The sequence below is a fragment of the Psittacula echo genome (assembly GCF_963264785.1).
Source record: "Psittacula echo genome assembly, chromosome: Z".
Taxonomy (NCBI): Eukaryota; Metazoa; Chordata; class Aves; order Psittaciformes; family Psittacidae; genus Psittacula; species Psittacula echo.
The window spans coordinates 9,830,144-9,842,863 of record NC_137742.1 but is presented as its reverse complement, the minus strand read 5'-3'; the positions used below and the strand labels follow the sequence as shown (position 1 = coordinate 9,842,863).

At 41.4% G+C, this 12,720-nt stretch overlaps 1 protein-coding gene across 1 annotated transcript in view; it reads left to right on the top strand.

Moving 5' to 3' along the window:
* KIAA1328 overlaps nt 1-4,106 on the top strand; it is a gene marked incomplete at both ends in the record, with an annotated part of 171,574 nt that extends 167,468 nt beyond the window's left edge. Inside the window, one exon of the mRNA XM_080637342.1 lies at nt 3,890-4,106. Coding sequence (XP_080493468.1) covers nt 3,890-4,106 — 217 coding nt within the window. The remainder of the gene's footprint in view (nt 1-3,889) is intronic.
* Between the last annotated feature and the right edge of the window lie 8,614 nt (nt 4,107-12,720).

Here is a 12,720-nt window from a genome sequence, read left to right as displayed (position 1 = left end):
AGGCTTTACAAGTTTTCTTCTGCCATGATGAAACACGCAGACCTTCAAGCTTGTGAAAGCTAGATGAAAAAATATACATGGGGGAAGTGTCAAAACCAGGCTTAGAAAAGAGATTGTTTACCAGTCTGTTATAGAGGTGCTCACTGACTTTCCAGTACATTGGCAAATGTACCAAAAAGCTGAATACAGACTGAATTACTATTCTATTTATTACTAAATTACTATTAATTATATATTATACTATTATGCTAATTATATTTTATAATATTATATAATAATATAATATTATTATATAATATATATTATTTATATATTATACATATATAATATTTTATATAATATATAATTTTATATAATAATATAATATAATAATATATAGAATATATAATATATAATTTATATATTTTTATATTTATGATATAAATAATATATAGTAATATATTATAATTATAATAATATGAATAATAATATATAATTTATAATTTTTATATTTTATATAAAATAATATATGAAATATATAATGATAAGATTATATGTTATATATAATATATAATATATAATAATATAATATAAAATATATAATTATATTTTATAATAAATTATACTATTATACTATTATAAAATATATATATTATACTATTAATTATATATAATACTACTTATTAAACTAAATTACTATTCTTAAAGGGACACGTGGTCCCCTCATTTTGCTTCCGTTGAGAGGGGGGAAAAAAACATCAAAGAAAATGTGTGTAAGTGTCTAGCACTGATGGAACATTTAGTTGCTTGCTTGAACCAATACATGAGGGATTTCTCTATGTGGCTTAATGTACAGTACTGGTACTTCTGCGGAATGTTTGGGGAGTTTTTCTCCTTGGGAACCATGAACAATAAGAGGGCAGCCTTGGCTGTTAATTTGCATTAAAAGAACATTGGATATTCACAAGCCAAGTTTGCCAGATCAGTTTTCCCTTTTGACACACTCTGACTCTTGGGTGCCTGATCCTGCAGCTTTGACTTCACTAAAGCCATTACGTGTCGTATTAATAATAATAATAATGAAGGCTGGCTTTACTTATGCATTTATTCAAATCGTGCAAGGAATACGTATCCTGGTTTCAGAGAAAGTTGCATTTCAGGATTTGAGCATTCTGACTGTGTCTCTTTAAATATTTGGATACGAATAAATGGTGAGAAAATTATCTTTGCAAGCTTCAAACCATTCTAAGTCTACTGTGTTGCCTCCAGCCACATGCTGTCTGATGCTGCCTAGACAAACCAGGGCAAACCATTATCATGGGATTAAACACTAAATACCTGCAAGGAGCATTCTCTTTATCAGATAGCGCTCTGTTAGCAGAGTTCATTCACTTTATTGCATATATAACTGTGGTGTCAAATAGACTGATTTACAACACCTGGTCTTTTACATAATCTTTGCTATTTGCTGTGCTTGTAATCTGCCAAATCATTTAGCCTTCCTGATAACAGAAATGCTGTAAAACTTAGATAAACTTGCAGAAGAAATGAACTCGAAGGTACTGCTGAAATCCAGGGCCTGCACGTTTGCTGTAAATGCACTGGCTGGTTTGGTTTCCCCCTACCTAATCTGTGATTGAATGTGGCTGCTAGAGAAATTGAAATTTTATGATAGCACTAAAGTCAGAGGAGATAAGCATTTGTATGCTAGACTAGATTAATCTAAAAAGAAGTTTTAGGTGTGGCTAATGAAACCGGCGTATGTGTTAACTGGGTTTCTTCAGGGTTCAAAGCATCTGTGTATATCTATATACAGCCTAGTCCAAAACTTTCTCTACGTGAGAAGTCTAATATAGCTATGTGATAGTTCTCACTATCAGTGTGGCTTACTCCATCTTAGGTTAGGGATATCTTTAAGGAGCCTTAGTTTTTAAAGGCTACTTTCTGAATGCTAATGCAGACAACAGACCCCTCTAAAATGGGCTTGCTTGGGTGCCCAAAACCCCTGTGTCCTTCTGAAATGATTAGGGTGACCGTGAGGCATTATGTAGGGTTAGCCAATTACACATTCCAACTGAAACAAAACAAAGCTGTGGTTTCTTTGTTTTGAATCACACAGTTTTGGTGATGAGGGGTGATTTAAACAAACAGATAATAGGAAGACATGTAGACAAGCTTTAAAATGTGAAAAAGAAATTTGCAAAGTGTGTTTCTGATTGGGTAAAATGCAAGTTAGTACATCCAAGGGAAAATAAAACAATAGTCAAATAGAGGAGAGAGCCCTGTGCGGCAGTAATGTCGAGTCAGACTGTGTTAGAAATGATGGTGACCATCAGATTGGAAGAAACAGTAAGAACTGAAGGAAATGTAAGAGCTGGCTTTTGCAACCAATCATAGCATTACTCCAGTGGTTGTCATTAACATCAGTATTAACCCATGAGTACAACAATACCACCTCCTTTGAGCTGAGGAGACATATCTGTGTCTCAGACATAATTGAGTTACCTTGTCGTGGCCAGTTTTCTGATGATGCTGGGACATACCACTCACCACTGGAGCTAATGAAGGATATTTTGCACAGAGTTGCTAATTTGGAGATGGAAGACTTTTTGCCTGCTGATGCTGCTTCATGATGCTATTGTTACTCTGCCTCTGGGAGATACATTGGCTAGTGCTAATCTTCCACATCAGTAAATTGCTGTGAATGTTTGTACTGAAGAATTTTTCATCTCATCTGAGTTGAGGAACCTACCCAGCTGTCTCTAGTTGTTTAGTCTTCCTAGGCTCCCCCCGTCCTGAAAGGAAAACCAGAGGGTTTTCTCAAAGCAGGAAACTGCTTGAGATGTTTCCTCATGCTGCGGATGAACTCTTTCTGCTTACAAGAGAGAGATCCTATGGAAACCAACCAGTTACACTGATATTTTAGGTTGGTGAAGCATGTTCCCTGCATGTAATTCATTGAATGTGTGAATTATTTCAGAGTTGTGAACATCAGGCAGGTCAGCGCTAACAACAGGATGGAACGAAGGGGACTTTGGGGTAAAACTCTTGAGTGATAGCTCTTAGACTGGAGAGCAGAATCCCTGGGGAAACAGTGGAAATGGTATTGTTTAATACATTTAAAACTAGACAGGAGAAAATATATTGTAATGATCAATCCTGTGCTGGTATTTAGATCAGGTCTTGTCTTGTGTGAATATTAATAGGAAGTCTCTGTCTGAAGTAACTGCCATTATTCAGCATGCGTTACCACCTAACACTGGCTTGCAACCTTCCCCCACATTCGTACTCCCACTTAAAGGACAGCCTGAATAATGTTTAGCACCATTGCCTTTTCTCTTGGTGCCTCAAGTGTTGATTTTGTATTGCCTTGCTTAGATTATATTCCTTCAGTGCTTCCACCAAACAGACTCCATATAGTGCACAGAGATTTACAGGAAGCACGTGTGCTTTGTGGCAATAATAATAAAGTCTCCTGCTGTTTTCAAATCCCTGAGAAACTAAATCAAGTGTAGAGGTCTATTCAAAAAAGTGCAGCATGTGAATAAGTCACTTTACCATTACCTGTGTGGGTCTGCCTTGTACCTGTTCAGTGTATTTCACTGTCATATCTCTGAAGTCTGTCCTCAGTCTCTGGAGTGCAACTAAGATATTACACACCTCGAATGGAAAAGCTGATGACACAATTTAAAATAACCTGAGCACCCATGCTTTGCTCGCCTCTTTTTTCACTACCTCTGTGTTGGTATTCCTTATAGGAACCCATACAGCAAAATTGATTCTGTGCTAGTGGCCCCCATCAGACAAATCTAGGTCTAGTCTGAATTACGAAAGTGGGAAGACTGAATTGAATTCCTGTGTAGTGCTGTGATCCTTAATGGAGCTCCATTTTCTTGGTGTGTTTCTGTAGGTACGAAGACTGTCTTCTTAAAATGGTTGAAGCAATGAATCCAGTATCTGCCCCAGGACACCTTTGCAGAGAATCTTATGACAGGAACAAAATGCACACACCTCATCACGTGAGCCACAGGCCATTATCGTCTTGGTACCAGACCCCTTTCAGCCCCAGAAGCAGAGCGGATGAGCTGGAGGAGAGCCGGCTCCTCGAGGAGATTTTCTTCATTTGACATGCCTCATTGGTCTTTAATTTTTATGTATTTTTAGGACCTTTTTATTGATGATTTGTTTAAGTGCCATTTTTAAATTATTTGAGTGACAACTGTCTTCTCTTCTAAAGCATAGCTAATTAACATCCAGTTTCATTTTCGATTTAGTGATCATGATGCTAGAACATTGTTGGGGTAGACCAGTTAGAAAGTGTTAACTTTTTTTTCCTAAACCTTTCATGTGCCAAATAATCATTCTAAAATAGGAATTTTTTAATCTACAACATTTTCTAATAGGTTGAAGTCACAGTTTTGCCAGCCTCATATCAGAAGTATATTTCATTATCGATTTTTAGCTCTGAAGCAGTTTGCAAGAACTGCCTAACATTCAAGAACCACTAGGTTCAAAGTAGATTATTTTCTAATTAAACAAGTCTGTTTCAAACCTGACATATTATATTATAGAGGTACAAGCACTTTAGTACTTTTTTTCCAGTGATTTTATTATCTACTTTTTCCATCAGCATTCTGGTATTTAACACTCTGGGGTTTTAGGGGATGTGTTGTAAGCTCAACTATACAGTGTCTAATAACATTAATAGACGAGTTGCAGGTTGATGTACTACACATCTGTTTGATCTACGTTCCTCTTTAAATCAGCGCTATTTGATAGAGCTTATGTGCTGGGTAACCTAACCCAGAAACAGCAGAACACAGTCAGACATTGTAGTGGTCCAAAACTTATCTGATGTACTTTTCAAGATAAAATATATTATAGTGGTAGTATAAGAACAGTCTTAAGACATTTTCACTAATTTGCACTATTTTGATCCTGTACCCAGGCTCCATTGTAAATAAGACAAATCAGTAATTATTTCCACTAGCGGCTCACAATGCACATTTCCCTGACGGCTTTAATTATTCATGCTGTATCTGTTTCAGTTTGTTTAAATGCACTTCCATCTACTGCATGTACTTGGTTATTTAAAGAAATGTGCCGAATTGGTAAAAATGACTGCAGATTACAGGATTAATGATCATTTTCTGCACAATGCAGTGTTCATATTTTATTGTAACAGTAGCCACCGGCATGTGTTCCTAGAAATATGAGGCTAAAATACTCATTTTGCACAGTAAAATTGCAGCAAGGGAAAGGTAGAATTGAGCCAGTACAGGCAAGTTCTAGGCCATTTGCTCCCAAACACCACGTCGTGGGCCAGTACAGCTTTACTGAGAGTCTCTTTAGGCAACCCGGCTTATCTTAATGGCAGTGAGTTGCTGTACCAATCCTTGGGGTATTGCTGCTGCCTGCCTCGTACACTCTTACTCCTGTTTGGTGCTCTGCGAGGAGCTTACAAGGCTCGGCAATGAGATCTGCAGTGCATCTCTGATGAGAGCATCAGAGCAGGATATGTAGCATGTGCCCCTGGCAGCACTGTGCTCTTACAGCAATGAAACAAAAGGAGAATGAGGGGGAAGATGAACCTCAAGTTACTCTGAGCTGGTTGTTCAGGCCCAGTCTTAATCACAAATTAGGTGATAGCCTTTTTGTGCATCCCAGCTGAGTATTAAAAGCTGCTTGGGGGAGTTTAAAGAATGGAAGCAGCATTGCTGGACCAGAAAATGACTACTGTGGGAAGGCCCTACTTGGTCTGTCCTGCTGTCAGTGGAATATTAGAATTCTTTTGAATATGCCCATTTGCTGTTGAATGTTACCCTCTTGCGAAGGCACAGGTTTCTGCTTAAAGCCCCAAAGGTGTATTCAGTGCCGTGACCCAAGTATAGCAGGTGGGGAAATAGGTTTTCTCATTCTACTGGCTAAGTAGTCTGCTTCTTTAAAAGGGCAGGGAAAAGGAGGGGAAAGAAGAGGAAAAATGCGCAAGAACACGCAGGAAAACTGTAAAACCACGAAGAAATGCCATTGCATAGATCTGAGGGTTTGGGGTTGATTTATGTGGGTTTTAGTTTTGTTCAGGGAGTGGTGATGTTGTTGAGGTTTGGCATTTATAAAGAAAGAGTTCTCTGATTTCAGTCCAATTGCTATTCTTTTTTCCAGTTTGACTGAAACTTTAATTGCCTTTTCTAACAAGTGCTAACTGATCTTTTGAAACAGCAAAAAATACATGTATATCTCTTGAAAGGTGCCTTTGTGTACCCCGTCGAGAACACTGCGTGGGAACATTCTGTTCTTTGGTTCTTTGTGGGTGCCAATATTTAACTGCTTTAGAATTCCTTATGCTCCATTTTGTTCATTAACAATTCTAATTCCGAGGGTGACTTTTGTCTTGAATCTGTATTTTGGTAGTAACTCTTTTTAAAAGGACATTGTCAGGGTTGTGGACTCCACTGTCCATCAGTCAGAGCTACATGGGAGGCATACTTTTACTGAGCAGAGGTTTCTAGAATTAAGATGGTTGAAATGTCTAATGGGTAAAGACTTGCATGTTTTAAGTTTCTGTGAGATGTGGATGAAGAAACAAAAGCTATTAATTTGGTAGACCCTATGAAAAGTCAGTTCTTATAATGCTGGCTCTTGCTCTAGTTATCAGCAGTACATTAGGAATAGTGTTTAGCAGTCAGTGCAAGCAAAGATATTTTGCCATGAGGCACTACAAAGTTGAAGTTATTAAAACATTTATAGCCTTAGAAAAAAAAAATCAATGATTGTCAAATAGGAAAGGACAAAATCAGTAGCTGGGACTGGGAGGGGAATTGTTTTCCATCTGCTAAAACAGTAGAGGAAATGCAAAAATTAAACTAGCAAAAGCAATCACTTGACAGTGTCCTTTTAAGTTTAAGCCCCTATATTAGGAAGCTGCCACTGGGGAGTTAGTGCAACCATAGCTTGTTGTCCAAAGTGGTGCCAGTTAATATGCTTCAGCTACACATCGGGCTGTGTTCTACATGTGGCTTTGTGGAGTAACATGACTTCTGCTGAGGCTCACACCCGTGCCTTCACTTCGTGTTCTTCCCGAGTGGCTCATACACACCCCTGCTGTGTGTTTGTGTAGTCATTGCTTGTGTGCACCTCGCATGCCGTGGACCTATAGCAATCACACCCTTCCATTTCTAGCAGCTCCAGTCTTGCTGTTGAATCCCATCTTGAGCATATATTTATGTATGTATGTGAGGTCTTAATCTAATAAATTATCTGCAAATTTTATTTCTTCTTTTATGCGAGTTTTATTTCACGCATTTTCTGATTGGTTTTGCCAAACTCAAATGTCAGTTCTGCCATTGACAATATGTTACACTTTCCACACCATCTCGCTATATATGTTGTGAATCTCCAGTTTGCTAATATAGATGAGGAAATCATTTTCTCATCCTCTCCAGGACATGGGTTTTGCTGTGATGAGGAGCAAGACTTCTTTTGGATCAGGAAGTGGATGAGAGGTCTCAGAATACCAAAGACAGCCAGCATCATGGTTTGGGACAAAAAGGTGAAATTAACAAGTAAGGAAGAAAAGACGGAGGTGAAGGCAAGAAAGGACAAGAATGCAAGGCAGCAAGCTGTACCAAAGGATGATAGAAGGTTGAGTGGAGCTGAGCCAAATGGTAGAGATGAGATAGTAAGTGAAGAAGAATTTTGTGCTTATATCCCGGAGTGAAAAATATCTTCAAGCAATGATTCCCATAAGGGGCCTATAACTCCCCACTCCTTTTCCAGATCATCTTCCTGCATTTGGAGAGCTACTGTCCAAAGGATACCTGGTAAATGAGGGAAAGAAGAAAATTACCTAGCTTCAGCTGCTCCTCTATTGAGTAGCTAAGACAGGGAGGCCAGAGCACTAGGAGGGTAATAAGGTAGAATCCAGGTATAATCCAGGCATGGACTGAATTTAGCTTCTAGCAAGGGATGATGTTGTGGACGTAGGTGACAGAAGAACGTGAGACTGGATATAGGAAGAATCTGAATAAGGGAGAAACAAGCAAAAGAAAATTTGTAGTAACCCAGTGAGCTGTGGAGGTTTGCTGTTAAGGAATGAGAGGAAAGGGCTTAGCTATGCTTGAGAAAGATTGAGCCTGAGATATCTAAAAGATATCCCTTGAAAGCACACATGAGCCCAGGGTTAATCTCTGAAAGTTGCAGAAGAGATTTTCTGAGATACGACCTGAAGGCAGCGTTTGAATTTGTACCATCTGAGGGGGACGGAGCACAGCTGGGTTGGTTGGAAACCTCCTTTTTCACCGTTACCAAATCTATGAAATTGTGTGCTAATTAGTGTATGATTTATAAATTTACATAACTGCGTGTTACATGAGACAGCACAGAATATCAAATGAGGTGATTTAAAGCAGCAGAAGCAGGGGAGTCTGCTCTGGCTTGATGTCTCTCCTCTGGATAATGCCTCTCGCAGTCCATAGCTGCTCCCTGCATCTCTTGAAGGCTTATCTGCACACAATGACAATAATACAACATTGTGGGTCCATGTAGCTGTAAGAAAACAGGCTACCTTGAGCACCTTTGGCAAGGTTGTGTGGCAGAGTTTTCAGTGTGATCCTTGAGGAGGATGAAGCCCAAGTCAGATTTGGAAGCCCAAGTCAGCTAAAAAAGAGCAAGAAACCCAACTTGGTCTGGTAAGTGTTGGTGCTTGATGTGATAAGGAGCTTGCTGGAGGTTGATGACTCCCTGAGTTGTTCACAGGGATGTCACTGCATTACAACTGCAGCAAAATGATGGGGACATGGGAGAACTGGATTTGATTCCCAGCTCTGTGGAAGCCACTTTGCCTCCCTCAATAGCATCCTTTGGGTTCTGCTGATGACGCATGTTTACTACCGCATCTCCGAGGGGCTGTGACTTTACTATTAGTGTATGCAGCAAAAGCTGCTGGACATACCCAGGAACAATTTGCCTGTGAACTGTAAGCTGCAAGAGCAGAGGCACATCAGCCAGTCATTCCTATCTAAAAGAAGCCAAAACTCTCAGACTTCATCTATGTTCAGGCTTGAAGGTTGCATGCTAGGCACTAGAGGACTAAACTGGAGAAGCTTGGAAGTCAGTGACAAGTGAAGCCCTGATGTCCATGAGATGAGAGATGCCCAAGCTGTCCCACAGACAAACCAACCCACAAACGGCTGTGGGAGCCATACATTACCAGCTTCCTTGATTCAGGAGTCAGCCTGTGTATGTGACAAAAACCTCTCTATTCACTCATAACATTCAATAACCAGTCTCAAAGTGTAAGTTCATTTTTTCTGGGCTCCTGTCTGAAGTCAGAAGGAAAGTGAAAAAGTGGAAAACAATATCTTTCCTGGTTGTTTACTGGCAACTCAAAACCTTGCAGTGCAGATTGGATCAAAACCATTGTCCAAACACAAAGTGTCATAAGTTTTAAGGACAATGTGGGAACTCTTCTCCTCTGCTGGACCTGGTAAGGAAGGAATACAAGATGAATTAACAGGCACAAAAGCTGGTTCCTTCTCAAGTTAGAGCTGACAGTGAGAAAGTTGCATTAAAACTTTAACAGCGCCTTGTAACAAGTCTGTCAGCATTTAACCATCTCTGCTGCTATGAAACTGCCTTATTTTGAGGCTGAGTTTGTCCCACTTTGCTTCCCAGCTGCTGGATTTCATTATGCCTTTGGAAGCAGGATGCAAGGTTCCCCTGCTGTCAGTACCCTAAATGCAGAGATAAACTCAGCTCAGCCTTCTCTTTGCTGAGATGGAGTCCTTTGCACCTTGTGTCCTAATGTTTGTTTTCCAGCCCTGGATTATTTTGGGGGCCTGTTTCTGAGCTTTCTCCAGCATTTATGCATCTCAGAGTGTTTACACTAGAGCAGAAAGCCCAGTTCCAGGTGCTGTTGCTGTGAATGGTGCAGTGTGGCCTCATTCTGCACAGCATTTCCCTTTTGACGCTTCCAGGAGCCGTGTTTGGAGGTGTTGGGCTGGGTACTTGGTCTTTTTGCAGTTCTGTTTCTTGGAAGCAGAAAGTCTGTGAGTGAAACCAGGAGACCCTGTTATTTGGAAGAGTTGAGGAGGAAGAAATGATGTGAAGTAGAAATACCAAGCAGGAAAAATGCCCGAAATTGAGAGATTCAGTTTGGGATGGAGCATGAACCTGGGGCATAGCATCTGTGATCTCACCACCTTGAAGACAATGTGAAAGACACATGCTTGATGAGATGGGGGAGACACCAACAGCAGAAACTCTCTGAAAGGGAAAAGTGAACAAAGCACGAGGTGATGTTGTCTGATAGCAACAAAAACAGACAAGAAAGCTCTCGAGCTGTGGGTGAGGAGGTGATGATAATTCAGGGCAAATGGCTCCTTGTCAGTGGGTCTGGTGCCCCTCTATTTGCAACAGAGCCTTCAGCACAGGGATCTCATTACCAGGGAGTTTACTGGCAGATTGGAGGGATTTCAGTGAGGAGTAATAAAAGTGATCAGGGACTGCTAGAATTGACATAATGAGGAAACAAGATGAGAACAGTCAGATATTTATAGCTTGGGTGAGAGAGACAATTAAAAGGTGGGGTGGGAGATGGACTGGGTAACCTCAAAGCCTTGTCTGCTTCTAATAACTTCTCATCATCTGCTGTACAGAGGACTTGAATTTACCAAGGCTGTCAATCTGACTCTTAACAGCCCTAATTTCTCATGTTGAAAAGCTCAGGTGGGTGTTCTGTGGCTGTATTGACACTGTCAGAATGTCACTGGTACTGTACTTTGCGTAAAGAAAAAATAGTCATCAGCCATGCTGTGGGGAAAAATTGACACACTGACAGTAAAGGAAAAGAAATTAGACCTTCATAAAGCAAAAAGGCATAGCAGACCATGCTGTGAGCAGGGCTGATTGGGAAGGGATCCCAGGTTGTGATGCTCACCCTTTCTTGCTTGGTCCATGCAGAAGGAGCAAGTGTGAGCTGCCTTCCCTGCGGGGTCAGTGCTGGTGGCACCCACTGTGCCTGCAGCTGCACAAGTCCACTGCTTCCCAATAGGCACAGATGTGCACAGATGTGCACAGGCTGCTGTCCCCGACTGCTGCTGAGCCCCAGGGGTGGCTCTTGGGGCAAGCTCTGTGCCAGCCACAACCCTGGTGGTCCCACTGATGGCTGCCCCTGCGCAGCCCCTTGGCATGGGCCCACCCATGGGGATTCCTGTGCCTGCATTTGGGCTGCTGTTCACACACAGCTTTTCCGTGCCTGTAGTTCCCCTGTAGCTTTGCACAAACCCACTAAATACGTGTTTTTACACACATCCTGCAAACGTGAGCAGCTATTGCATTGTTCTTACCGAGCTGGAGACCCCTAAGAAGAGGGAAGGTATAACATGCTGTATAATCACACAGCAGCTTCTGGTGAGGGTTATTTAAAGCCTTAGACTTGGACCATGGCTGTCTGAATCCTCCCCAGCACTGCACAGCAGAGAGCCTCAGGTTTGCTCTGGACATGAGAGACTGCAGCAGAGCTGGAGGCAGCCAAGCCGGAGACATCTCAGTTCCTGCAGTCGAATTAAAACACCGCTACCAAAAGCAACGGGGCTGTACATGTTAGAGGCACTTGGGGAAATACCAGAGCGGCGTTTGTTGAGTCTGGTGGCGGAGTAGCTGCTCTGTTTTAATGATACCTGTGTGCAAAGGCCACAACTGCTTCCATCCATTTCACATGAGTCTGACTTTCACGGAACAGACATAGCCTAGGGTGGTGGAAGGGAGAGAAAGCTGACCAGGAAAAAATAACCCATCCATTTCTCGCTACTTTCTGTATCCTTCTGAGCTGTGATACCGGGCTCTAGCTAAGCAACAGTAATCTTATCCAGTGTACTGTTGATTTAAGCCTCTTGGATTTATATAACTTTGGAAATGGTAAACTATATTAATTTGCTGTGTTTTCAAGAAAAAATTATTTATGAGAGACATTTTTAACTCAAGTGCCAGGAGCTTTAAATCATTATAATAAATTCATGCTATTCAGTGTTTCTTACATTGTAATAAATTTGTTTTAAACATGAATGAGGAGATCCATGATTTCTTTAATATACTGTTATGTATTTCCTTTCAAAATGACACAGCTCACTATATCAAGTGGGAGAATAATAGTGAGAGATTTACAGTAGTTAAGAATAACACAGCCTGGGAATGTGACATGTGAACCAACACCGGGCAGGGGGCTGGAGAGAGCAGGGAGCCCACTGCTGCTCCCAATGGCACAGCCAGGAATTATACCAGTGACAACAGGTCAATATCATGAGTAAAACCGATAACTGGGTGGAAAGCTCCCCACAGGGTGGGAATCGCAGTGCAGCCTTATATTCATAGGATGGTTTGGGTTGGAAGGGACCTCAGAGTTCATCCAGTTCCAACCCCCTGCCACAGGCAGGGACCTTCCACTAGAGCAGGTTGCTCCAAGCCCCTGTGTCCAACCTGGCCTTGAACACTGCCAGGGATGGGGCAGCCACAGCTTCTCTGGGCACCCTGGGCCAGCGCCTCAGCACCCTCACAGGGAAGAACTTGTGCCTAAGAGCTCATCTCAGTCTCCCCTCTGTCAGGTTGAAGCCATTCCCCTTGTCCTGTCCCTACAGGCCCTAGTAAAATGCCCCTCTCCAGGTTGCTTGCAGCCCCTTTAGGCACTGGGAGCTGCTCTAAGGTCTCCCTGGAGCCTACTCTTCTCCCGGCTGCACCAGCCCATTT